At 41.9% G+C, this 12,921-nt stretch overlaps 1 protein-coding gene across 1 annotated transcript in view; it reads right to left on the bottom strand.

The window, feature by feature from the left end:
* Positions 1 to 426: 426 nt before the first annotated feature.
* The window catches only part of LOC126204117 (odorant receptor Or2-like), a 39,925-nt gene continuing 27,430 nt past the window's right edge, over positions 427 to 12,921 (bottom strand). Inside the window, exon 5 of the mRNA XM_049938532.1 lies at positions 427 to 520. Within this exon, the coding sequence (XP_049794489.1) occupies positions 464 to 520 (57 nt within the window). The 3' untranslated portion in view covers positions 427 to 463. The remainder of the gene's footprint in view (positions 521 to 12,921) is intronic.

Raw genomic sequence — 12,921 nt, 5'->3', positions numbered from 1 at the left:
GTTTTTTATTTATTTATTTACACGTTATGTAACAGAAATATGAGCGTTGGGCATAAATGAGCATAACATATTTGTGGAAGTTGGGAATCACTTTCTATTCAGTTTAAAATTTGGAGAATTATTTTAAATTTTATGTCCTACATTCTGCAAGAGGTTTAATACCAGTTGATGCACATATAAAGCTTAATGTAATAATCACGTGCAACATAACTGCAGCTATGCAAGTAAGTAATTGTGGCGTAGGAAAACACAAACGAATACAAACTCTTTTTACTATATTTTACGTGAAAATGAATCTTACTTGTTCTTTAGGTATGTTACATTTAATTTTTATAAATGTTTTTCATATCTTTCCGAGGAAATTATTTCATAAATGTACAGTTGCAAAGAACATGGAAATCATTACTGTAAGAGTATCCATATAAGGTCCAATGCATTTAACTTTGCTGCGCGAGTCCTTCATCTAGCGCTTGTTCATTTGGCCCAACAGAGCGTAGTAGGAGTAAGACGCATTCACCAGCTGTAACAGAGATGAAGAGAGATGAAACATGCTCATGGAATATGATGCTAATACTGCAGTTTGCTTAAAATTTATTATTAATACTCTGGTTTACAAGTTTCAAAGCATTCAAAGTTTACATTATAAGAGAATGTGATAACAAGTCTCCGTATTTGTAATAACTCTTATGGGGTGGATCATCTTAAGAACACCATGAAAAACTTTTCTGACTTATGCTGGAACGATTACATACACAAAGGGTGATGTGTCATCAAAATGATCAGCTTTAGAAAGGGGGAATTTCCCATTTTGAGAGTCACTGTACAACGCCGTGACGCGAAATGCAGATATTGTAAATTAAGTTTCAGAAAGAAGAATGGATTCAAGCTCCCGCTGATGAAGGGAGCCATGTTGTAAGTTGCGCTGGGTACCGACGTTCAGTAGCAATTCACAATAATAATACGATAGCAACCGTGGCTGCAAAGTGCAAGCGACTGTAGGATTTGCTATATAATACTATATAGGTTCCAAGAGAATGGAGCAACATAATGTTAATGCAAGTCATATATCAAGAACTGACACAGTTAAAATTTGCATAAATGCCCGATATGTGTTTTTCGAAGAAATAAAGAAACACAGGTAATAATGTAACAAATGTGGTCAAAGATATTTTGTAAAGTACATGCAAACATAGTGTTCTCAAACGGAAATGGAAGCTCTTAAACACCTAATGTGCATATAAGATTACGGCGAGCAATTTTTGTTCCAGCTACCTACACAGGTCGTGTAATGCATGTGCCAATTGCTCACGACGAAGCAATCAGATGCTGAACCATACATGTTCTCCTGGTAAGGTCCGAGAAAACAGAAGCCAGGGAGTGGTGGCTCTTGGGAAGAACACTGGGTGAGGTAAGTCTTATGAACACCTGCGTTATAATGTACTGGATTGTTCAATTAGAAATAGTAGTATATTTGGCTTCATAAACGTGAATTTATAAAGGATGTTGAATGATACTCTTTGCCGTTCCTCGCCCGTAAATCCAATGAAAATTTGTATCTTACATCACTGAATACTTCTAATTCATTAGAGGACATATATCCCTAGGAAAACTTTGAAACTTGTTATAAAACGCACTCACCCTGATTCAAATTAGAAGAAATGTCTGCAACTGTTTAAATATAAAGACATCAACAGATAATGTGGCAAAAGTAAAATTAGAACAAAATCTTTACATTAAACTATTCGTTTCGTTAATTGTATAATTCCTCCCGCCGACTGACAATTTTCTTTAATTGCGAGATAAAAGGAGACATCGACGAGTCATTTATACGTTTTTCCCAAATAACGGGTGGGTTGCTTATGCCGAGTAACCAGTGAAGTTTTCGTGTTACAGTAATTGCTTTGTTAACATAAAATATACGAATTCTTCAATTGAATTAGTGGAACGCACATTAATTTTCGTTGGAATCTTTGGGTCCTACAAAATAAATTTGAGTAGCAATTTTCTGGAACTTTAGGAGGACTGGGTGCTACTACAGCTCATATGTTATTACAAAGCTGATGATATCCATTATGGTAATGACCGAATCAAACTGATGTACCTATGCCAACGTTATTAATGAACATGAAGATGAGCTTCAACACATGCTTGTGCCATTCAGTTCAGTAACGTCACCATTTTCACAATATTTTAATGATCTACGGTTGGCTGTAAAGACGGACTTCCTCGTCCATATTTTTCTGGTGAAACTGAGGTCTGCGCGTCTTGAAAACCAAGCACTACTTCTACGCATATATTTCGTAAAGGTTTACATTCGAACAACTATAGGTATTCCAGCGTTCTTATTAACAATGTTCATCCAAATGTACCTGCTATTTTAATGTGGTCTGCATATGAAGTTCGCAATACGATCCACGAAGAATTCTTTATTTTGAATGGTTTGCCCTATGACAGATGATAGCTGTGAATATCTCATTTTATCTTTCCAATGTTAGTGACGTATAAGTGCCGGTAAATTGTCAGCAATCTGAAAATCAAGTAAAACGACTAATCTCAATGTTGAATTTCTCAAGAATAATGTGTTTTTTTTCCGCACATGGGCGACTTTGTTTGTGTGTCAGTGAAACTATTTCAGTTAGTTACTGATGTAATAGCAGCTCCATGTAGGTGGAGGATGTGGTGGCCACTGTTAGCATTGGAGAGGCAGCTGTACTAGAATAGAGGTCGAAGCACGTTGGGCCTATAATCCAGACATTTGTGGATAGTAAAGAGGGTCTGCTGTCAACTGTGACACTGTAGATAGTGGGCGTAGAATGTGGCTAGATATTGTTAGAGTTTAAATCCTTATCCAAATGTAATTCAATTTATTAATCATTATAAACTGTATAAATGTAATATTGTACACAATATTTTAAAAAATAGGTATTTTTAAGAAAATTGTGTGCAACCAGTTGGCTGACTATTACACTTTATATAATTGCATTCACAGTTGCTGACCTCACAGCCATAAAATGTTTAAAGTATCATTATAAACTATCCAAAAAGAACACATAATAAGCCACAACCATGAATTCAGTGCTGAGATTAACAAAATCCCAGAACAATATAATACAAAATAATACAACTTGAAAAAACGGGGCCGGCCGCGGTGGTCTCGCGGTTCTAGGCGCGCAGTCCGGAACCATGCGACTGCTACAGTCGCAGGTTCGAATCCTGCCTCGGGCATGGATGTGTGTGATGTCCTTAGGTTAGTTAGGTTTAAGTAGTTCTAAGTTCTAGGGGACTGATGACCACAGCAGTTGAGTCCCATAGTGCTCAGAGCCATTTGAACCATTTTTGGAAAAACGTGCTCCAATAGAATATACACAAATAAAACAACATAATAAAATGAGACAATAAGAATGCCCAGAACCAAATCCTAAAATGCACCCAACAAAATGTGACATATTTTATTACTAGACAGACAATACAACAGAGACAAAATGAATAGTAAAACCACCAGATGTACACACTGCTCCTGAAGAGGAGAACAGTAGAACAATGAATGTCATCACCAATGGCAAATAAAATCTCACTAGACACACCTCGACCAAATAGAATGTATCAGCTGAATACCCCACGCGGAACAGCAGCCTCGTTGTGTTTCACAAATCTAATTAATAGGTGATTGAAGCAGACCAATTCTGATGCAGTATATACATCCTCACAGAGGTCAATCCTAAGACACTCTGCCGGCCTGGGTGACCGAGCGGTTCAAGGCGCTGCAGTATGGAACCGCGCGACCGTTACGGTCGCAGGTTCGAATCCTGCTTCGGGCAAGCATGTGTGTGATGTCCTTAGGTTAGTTAGGTTTAATTAGTTCTAAGTTCTAGGGGACTGATGACCTCAGAAGTTACGTCCCATAGTGCTCAGAGCCATTTGAACCTAAGACACCCTCCTATAATCCAAAATTCCTCGTAGCAATCAACTCTTCACTCCGACTTGAACTTTTTTCTCTGGATTCGTGAAGACAAGAGCTCTCCACTGTTCCAAGCAGTACAATGTCATATGAGGACAGCAACCACCGCAACCGCCGACACTGCATCCAGTAGTCTGCTCAGTTTTATGCTCAACACTTCCAGTTTCGTTTCTCCAGGAATCTGTTCACATACTTCAAATTCCTGGTAGTATTCTCCTTCATTGATCATTGTCAAGTACTTCCACTCCACCGTACTTTCCTCTTCTCCACCGGTGGTGTCACGGGCAGTCACATGCCGTGCACTACAGAGGTGTCCCGACGCGATTCATGCTAAATGTACCCGGCCAGTGACAGGAAAAATAAACGTCCCATAATTCATGGGACGCTACATATGGCATGGCCGTGTGCTCTGAAACGTGACTCACAGTATTTGGGTTAAATTTATGTAAAAAAATATTGAAAGGTTATAAAATCCTGGAGAATATGATACACCCCATTACAGGAGATCAACTAGGAGCTCGCGTAGTGAAACTGTATCAGTTAGGATTATTGACAGTCATACCCTTATATAAACAGTGAGTCTCCCTTCTACAGAGAGTAAGGATGTGAAGGAATCAGTAGTGGACGACGTCTGTGGTGCACCTAGGAGTTGGGCTGCTAGGGCTGCTAGTGCAGAGTAGAGCCACCCTGGGTATGGTTGCAGTGGTGTGATGGTTCAGTACCGTGAAGATGTCAGACGTCCTTTCATAAAATGAGCATTGTCTGTCACTCATTTATTCGGAGCCAGATAACGAAGGCTGCAGTGGCAATAGACGGTGGTGAGCACCACATTCGCACTGGCTGGCCTTGGTCAGTGATGCGTGATTAGACCAGCATCAGCATCCTGTCAAGACCCGTTGGCAGTGACATTTCGACGAGCAAGCGAAGAGGTTACATGGTCAGCACTACAGCGGTACAGCACAGAAACAACTATGCAGTCAGCTCCACTGTGTTGGTTATATTAGCTAGACAGCTCCGTAACTCAGTACAGAAAGCAGTAACACTGTTGAGCAGTGGACCCCAGTGCAGACAGCAGCATCAGGGCTGGCAGCCAAGAAAGCTGCCCACAGAAGGCGATAAATAACAGGAGGATTTCCCTGCACATGACGAAGAACTGGTGGAGAATAGGGCCTCGTTTATCCATACAAGGCCGTGGCGACTGGTTGGCTAAGTGGCCCAATCACAAACTACTGACTCCCAAGCTAGGTGGCTTATAGTGGATATATGTCAGCCAGCTGTGAGGCACCAAGCCAGCAAAAAAAAAAAAAAAAAAAAAAAAAAAAAAAAAAAAAAAAAATGGTTTAAATGGCTCTGAGCACTATGGGACTCAACATCTGTTGTCATAAGTCCCCTAGAACTTAGAACTACTTAAACCTAACTAACCTAAGGACATCACACACATCCATGCCCGAGGCAGGATTCGAACCTGCGACCGTAGCAGTCGCATGGTTCCGGACTGCGCGCCTAGAACCGCGAGACCACCGCGGCCGGCCCAAGTCAGCAGCATTTGTACTTAGGCATGGATGCCAAACTTGCCACTAGTGAACGCAGTCTCTGGCAGTGACAGACTGATGCAGGCTTATGCCTATGCCTTCCCTCTTAGGTGACTCCTGTTGGTGTCTAATGGAAGTATTCATGTACACTTGTTCAGCCACTTTTTCTGAAAGCAGGATGGGACACCACGCACTGTCTTAGGGCAATCACATCACTGGCTTGGTGGCACAGTCATTCCGCTGTGTCAGTGCTCCTGCAGCGCCTATGTGCCATGACAGTGTTTCATCTTCACTTTTGAGGAGACACAGGTGTTGAGTTCTGCAGTGACAGCATAGTCTGAATATAGTTTCTTTCGCACTACCTTCTGCCACGGGGGGAGGGAGAGGAGGTTCTTGCGCTACCCTGACTTGAGATCTACCTGCCCAGTCGGTCACACGTCTCTTATACAATGATATCTACATCTACTCTACATCTACATTCATACTCCGCAATCCACCCAACGGTGTGTGGCGGAGGGCACTTTACGTGCCACTGTCATTACCTCCCCTTCCTGTTCCAGTCGCGTATGGTTCGCGGGAAGAACGACTGTCTGAAAGCCTCCGTGCGCGCTCTAATCTCTCTAATTTTACATTCGTGATCTCCTCGGGAGGTATAAGTAGGGGGAAGCAATATACTCGATACCTCATCCAGAAACGCATCCTCTCGAAACCTGGCGAGCAAGCTACACCGCGATGTAGAGCGCCTCTCTTGCAGAGTCTGCCACTTGAGTTTATTAAACATCTCCGTAACGCTATCACGGTTACCAAATAACCCTGTGACGAAACGCGCCGCTCTTCTTTGGATCTTCTCTATCTCCTCCGTCAACCCGATCTGGTACGGATCCCACACTGATGAGCAATACTCAAGTATAGGTCGAACGAGTGTTTTGTAAGCCACCTCCTTTGTTGATGGACTACATTTTCTAAGCACTCTCCCAATGAATCTCAACCTGGTACCCGCCTTACCAACAATTAATTTTATATGATCATTCCACTTCAAATCGTTCCGCACGCATACTCCCAGATATTTTACAGAAGTAACTGCTACCAGTGTCTGTTCCGCTATCATATAATCATACAATAAAGGATCCTTCTTTCTATGTATTCGCAATACATTACATTTGTCTATGTTAAGGGACAGTTGCCACTCCCTGCACCAAGTGCCTATCCGCTGCAGATCTTCCTGCATTTCGCTACAATTTTCTAATGCTGCAACTTCTCTGTATACCACAGCATCATCCGCGAAAAGCCGCATGGAACCTCCAACACCATCCACTAGGTCACTTATATATATTGTGAAAAGCAATGGTCCCATAACACTCCCCTGTGGCACGCCAGAGGTTACCTTAACGTCTGTAGACGTCTCTCCATTGATAACAACATGCTGTGTTCTGTTTGCTAAAAAATCTTCAATCCAGCCACACAGCTGGTCTGATATTCCGTAGGCTCTTACTTTGTTTATCAGGCGACAGTGCGGAACTGTATCGAACGCCTTCCGGAAGTCAAGAAAAATAGCATCTACCTGGGAGCCTGTATCTAATATTTTATGGGTCTCATGAACAAATAACGCGAGTTGGGTATCACACGATCGCTGTTTCCGGAATCCATGTTGATTCCTACATAGTAGATTCTGGGTTTCCAAAAATGACATGATACTCGAGCAAAAAACATGTTCTAAAATTCTACAACAGATCGACGTCAGAGATATAGGTCTATAGTTTTGCGCATCTGCTCGACGACCCTTCTTGAAGACTGGGACTACCTGTGCTCTTTTCCAATCATTTGGAACCCTCCGTTCCTCTAGAGACTTGCGGTACACGGCTGTTAGAAGGGGGGCAAGCTCTTTCGCGTACTCTGTGTAGAATCGAATTGGTATCCCGTCAGGTCCAGTGGACTTTCCTCTGTTGGGTGATTCCAGTTGCTTTTCTATTCCTCGGACACTTATTTCGATGTCAGCCATTTTTTCGTTTGTGCGAGGATTTAGAGAAGGAACTGCAGTGCGGTCTTCCTCTGTGAAACAGCTTTGGAAAAAGGTGTTTAGTATTTCAGCTTTACGCGTGTCATCCTCTGTTTCAATGCCATCATCATCCCGGAGTGTCTGGATATGCTGTTTCGAGCCACTTACTGATTTAACGTAAGACCAGAACTTCCTAGGATTTTCTGTCAAGTCTGTACATAGAATTTTACTTTCGAATTCACTGAACGCTTCTCGCATAGCCCTCCTTACGCTAACTTTGACATCGCTTAGCTTCTGTTTGTCTGAGAGGTTTTGGCTGCGTTTAAACTTGGAGTGAAGCTCTCTTTGCTTTCGCAGTAGTTTCCTAACTTTGTTGTTGTACCACGGTGGGTTTTTCCCGTCCCTCACAGTTTTACTCGGCACGTACCTGTCTAAAACGCATTTTACGATTGCCTTGAACTTTTTCCATAAACACTCAACATTGTCAGTGTCGGAACAGAAATTTTCGTTTTGATCTGTTAGGTGGTCTGAAATCTGCCTTCTATTACTCTTGCTAAACAGATAAACCTTCCTCCCTTTTTTTATATTCCTATTAACTTCCATATTCAGGGATGCTACAACGGCCTTATGATCACTGATTCCCTGTTCTGCACTTACAGAGTCGAAAAGTTCGGGTCTGTTTGTTATCAGTAGGTCCAAGATGTTATCTCCATATAACATGCTTCTTCCTCCCCTCCCCCCCCCCCTTTAGAAGATACAGTCCACCATATCACAGCCTATCTATAATTTTGGAAGCGGTCTCGACACATTTCTCACTCCCTGAGCAAACGTATGTGAAATTTACATTTTCCTTGTCCACTTCAGCTTGAACCATTGGCAGTTTACTAGCTAATCCATACCTCCCACATTTGATATAGTTGGCTTACCCAGTGTGAAGGACGTTCAGGTCGTGGATGGTTTTTCGATTCAAACCAATCTGCGCAAAGTAGAATCAAGACTATAATGGTAGCCGAAACTGAAACACTTACCATCACGAATATATGGCGTTGATCGTTTAGTACTGTTGCACAACCTGGAGCATCTGCTCTGCAGTAATGGGTCCCATCAGAGTTGTTATGAGTTCGCCCAGTGAGTGAATAATGTCGGGATACATGGTGCCATTGAGGTGGGTTAAGTTCTGGGCTCGGGGCACATTCAATGGTTTATCTGGTAGTACGACAAAGATTTTGCTATTTTTAAACTTGGTTGTACCACATGCATGACAGTAGTTCTGGTTATTGTAGCCGGGTGTTGAAACGTTGGTCTGAAGTTCAACCATCGCCTTGCAGCTCTGGTGGTACTGTGCCACAAGGTTGACCTTGATCATAATAGCTCACATTAATCACTTTGGACTCATACATGGAATGTGTGGTGTCACTGCCAGACACCACACTTGCTAGGTGGTAGCTTAAATCGGCCGCGGTCCATTAGTACATGTCGGACCCGCGTGTCGCCACTGTGTGATCGCAGACCGAGAGCCACCACACGGCAGGTCTCGAGAGACGTACGAGAACTCGCCCCAGTTGTACGACGACGTTGCTAGCGACTATACGGACGAAGCCATTTCTCTCATTTGCCGAGAGACAGAATAGCCTTCAGCTAAGTTAATGGCTACGACTTAGCAAGGCGCCATTAGCCTTAAATAGCTTGTATATAAAGAGTCACTTGTATCGCCACAATCTCCAGATGTCTCATCAAGAGAGATGTACCAAAGGAAGCATTAAAAGTTAAGTATATTCCAAAGATACGTATTTTCTTTATCACATTCATTAAGTCTACTGTTTCAGACCTCACTCCTTCCTTCGTGAGTTAGCGCGTGCATCTTGGCCGCCTCTTTCAATTAGTGTGCGTAGTGTTGGCAAGTCTGCCGACACTACAGAATGTCTCCAATGTATCACTCCTCTGTAAATGAGGTTTCCGTACCAGGTTGTCACATGAGAATCCTTCTGCTCCTGCTCATCCTAGGTATAATTGCACCTCGTATGCTTTCGCAGTAATCTGGATAGCTTAGTTAAGGCTTATACATAAGCCATTCCCAGTGTGTTACTTCCATGCATGTCACCATAGGAACGTCTTAATTACAATGAAGCAAACACCTTCTCAAGCACACTACCAAATGAAGCAAAACAAAATGAGGAGTCGACAACTCCCTTTCCTCACAGGACAAATACCCAAGCTCAAATAAAATTTTCGCGATGAATTACTGCGGTTAGCATGGATTCCTCCAAACCAATACTCTGCTCTACCCATAATGATTGGAAAATCCTTAACGTGCTGTCTCACACGAATCGCCAAACAAAAATTGCTTAAAAGCACTGCACCATGAGTCTCGTACATTCCCATCACTGCACTGTAGCACAAGAGAAAATCACACCATAAGAGACGACAATGTAACCCACTAAACATTCCTGCCATAGAAAAAAACCACCATGAAAAAGATGTACACACGAAGTATATAGAGGACGCTCTGATTACCGCAGTCACAAAATTTCACACACGCGAAAAAAACCCCAGTACACAAAATTTCTTATGGAGAATGGACACAATCTCTCAAAAAATTAAGCAATTTCGTCATATACGTTTCTGGTAATACTATCTGGAGAAAGGAATCTGAAAATACTCTGGCATCCCTATTTGGATTATTCATTGCCGAAGATACATACCCATTACCACACTACCGATTGTATACAAGAGTCAGTTACGTTACCCAACGTTATTTGCTATCGTAATCTCACAAATACATTTAAAAATAAAACAATTATTCTCCGTTAAAAAATATGGCATTCTGCGAGTGGCTTCTGTGAGTGCTTCTGCTTCAGCACTCCTTAGAAAGTGCAAAGGCACCCCATGTGAGCAACTGCCGTGCATGCAGGGAACTGTAATTTTACATTCAATGACGACGTCACCTCAACAGCATGGTACCCACCATGGTACCTAGTGAAGAATGTTTTTGTCTTTCCTTTCAGTGTATATCTGTTTGTCGGTGTTTCCCACTGCCTACCAAACATTCTTATAGTTTGTTATTACGGTGCCCATTCCTTCTCGACATTCAAGGGATTGGTATTCGCATTTGTACGCACTTCCGCACATCCTTCAACCTTCTAGTGAAGTTTTATAGAAATTACCCATTTTTAACCATTTTTGGTTTGATAACCTCAAATGGTGAGGCATTTTCCTTCTATACACTATTATAGCGATAGTCCTGTGCTGTGATTTATTTTCAAACTAAGTATGGTATGGAAACATCCAGTCATTGTGATGGCTATTGACATAATAGCTGAGCCTCCTACCGGCGGTGTGATGAATACAATTCATTCTTCGTCTATGTTGTGGATTTAGTAGTCTGGATTGCAGTTTACTAATATGTAGCAGGTGACATTACTGCTTCATCAGGTCTGACTTAATTTTCCTTTCCTTTTCCATGATTATTGTCATTGGAACGCCGAATGTCACTAGCCATTTATTTAGCATTACGTGTGCTACTTTGGCTTGATCATTACTACATACAGCAAGAAGTGATCTATAATAGTAATGTACCGATTTCCTACTGGCGTCTCACTAAAAGATCTTGATATATCTGTAGGAAGTAATACAGAAGGACTTAGTTGCCTCTGGAAACATCTGTAGTGGAAACTCGTTGTTCACTTACATCTGCTCATTGTGCACATGACACAGGCTTTTATATACTGATCTACATCTTCTTTCCTTTTCTCCACTGTAATGTTGAGCTACACTCCAGTCTAGGGTTCCCAGACCTGCTTCTTTTAATACTTCTTCCTGTAGTGCAGCAGGCATTACCACATGTGGTGCAAGCCATTCATCCTGCACATTACATCCTGCACATCACACCATAATAAATTAAACTGTGGCTGTGTTGTGAATAGCTTGCAATTTGCATGACCACCTAGTTTACTCTTCTGTTCTGCAAATCTATGACCAACTGCTCGTATTACAACAATCTTTGTGCCAAACCCATCTGCATTATCATGTATCCTACACAATTTGTGAAGATTTCAAAGTGAAATTCATTTATTTTGAATGCCCGCTGTGTAAAACTGTTCCATGAATCCCTAGAACATAACCCCCCGTTCCCCATTCAATGATCAGTCAGTGCTATAAATTTCTTGACCAACATATAATATCACAAGTATGTCACACCATTTATTGTCACACCATTTATCAAGCTTAGCGTCTCCTTTCCAGTGAGAGATTAAATAATTTCAGCCTTATTCAACCGTCATGAAGCATAAGCAGTTGGATGCGCCTTACCTTACACTTTCTTATGAAGAGTACAACCACTGTATGGGTCCAAGGAACACGTGGTAACATATTTTTCGTAATCTGAAGATCAACACATGATTAGCTGTTCCCTCCTTCAGTTTCTGACTCATGGACTGACGTTCTGCTGTCAATTGCAGCTTGACATCCTTCTCCTACAAATGCTTGAGTGGTTAAGCAGTATCTGCAAATTCCATTACAGACTTACTGTAATAACAGCTAATCGCTAGAATTGTAAATCCTTACTTATCGTGGTGTTGGGAAATTGCATGTACTACTCTCGGATCCACTTTTACTCCACCCTGGATAATCAAATGTCCTAAGTCAGTCACTTCTTATAGTGGTAAATTACCACTTTCCAATGCTTATGGTCAGGTGTGAAAATGACCTTTTCCTTCAGCTGTTCTTCTACATCTTTTGTAAACAGAGTAGTATCATCAGGGTACACAACGCATTGTCTCGTCTTCAAATCCGTAAATGTTCCATCCAGCAACCGCTGAAATGTGGCTGGTGCATTTTTTAAACCAAACAGCATTGGTTTATACTGATAACGACTCCAAGGATCTGCAAATGCAGTATTTTGTTGTATCACTTCTAACTGACGATCTCCAGTCTTCAGATCTATTGTGGAAAAGTATCTACACTCTCTCAAGGTAGCCAGGGTTTCCATAGTATTTCGTATTGGATTCGCATATGTAATCGCCCTTCTGTTCAAGTAATGAAATCACAACGGTATCTATATTTATATTACCATCTAGTCATTTTTTTGGTACTGTAGCGATAACTGTCCCCCACATACTGGTTTCCACACTGGTGCCATCGTTCAATTGCTGGTGTGCCAAATGTTGCGCTATTAATTCTTCTACACCAAGGTTGGCACTATTGTACTTCGGTAAGTCGCTGGACAATGATGTTATACCCACTCTGGCCAAGGGTATAACATCCAGCAGTGGTTTTAAGGAAAGGGGGTGCAGTGTGAGTCGAGCTGTGAGTTTGCTGACTGTCAAGAATTGGCAACTCTCGCAAAGTTTGCTGCGAGTCGAGTGCTGGCTTGTGACATTGGTGGTTAGCCACCCCCAGCGCAGCTGTCCTGTTGCTCAGTGGGCAGAGTGGACACT

Source organism: Schistocerca nitens, chromosome 9 (assembly GCF_023898315.1).
Source record: "Schistocerca nitens isolate TAMUIC-IGC-003100 chromosome 9, iqSchNite1.1, whole genome shotgun sequence".
In the NCBI taxonomy this organism is placed as follows: Eukaryota; Metazoa; Arthropoda; class Insecta; order Orthoptera; family Acrididae; genus Schistocerca; species Schistocerca nitens.
Note: the sequence above shows the minus strand (reverse complement) of the source record. Positions and strands in the feature narration are given on the sequence as shown.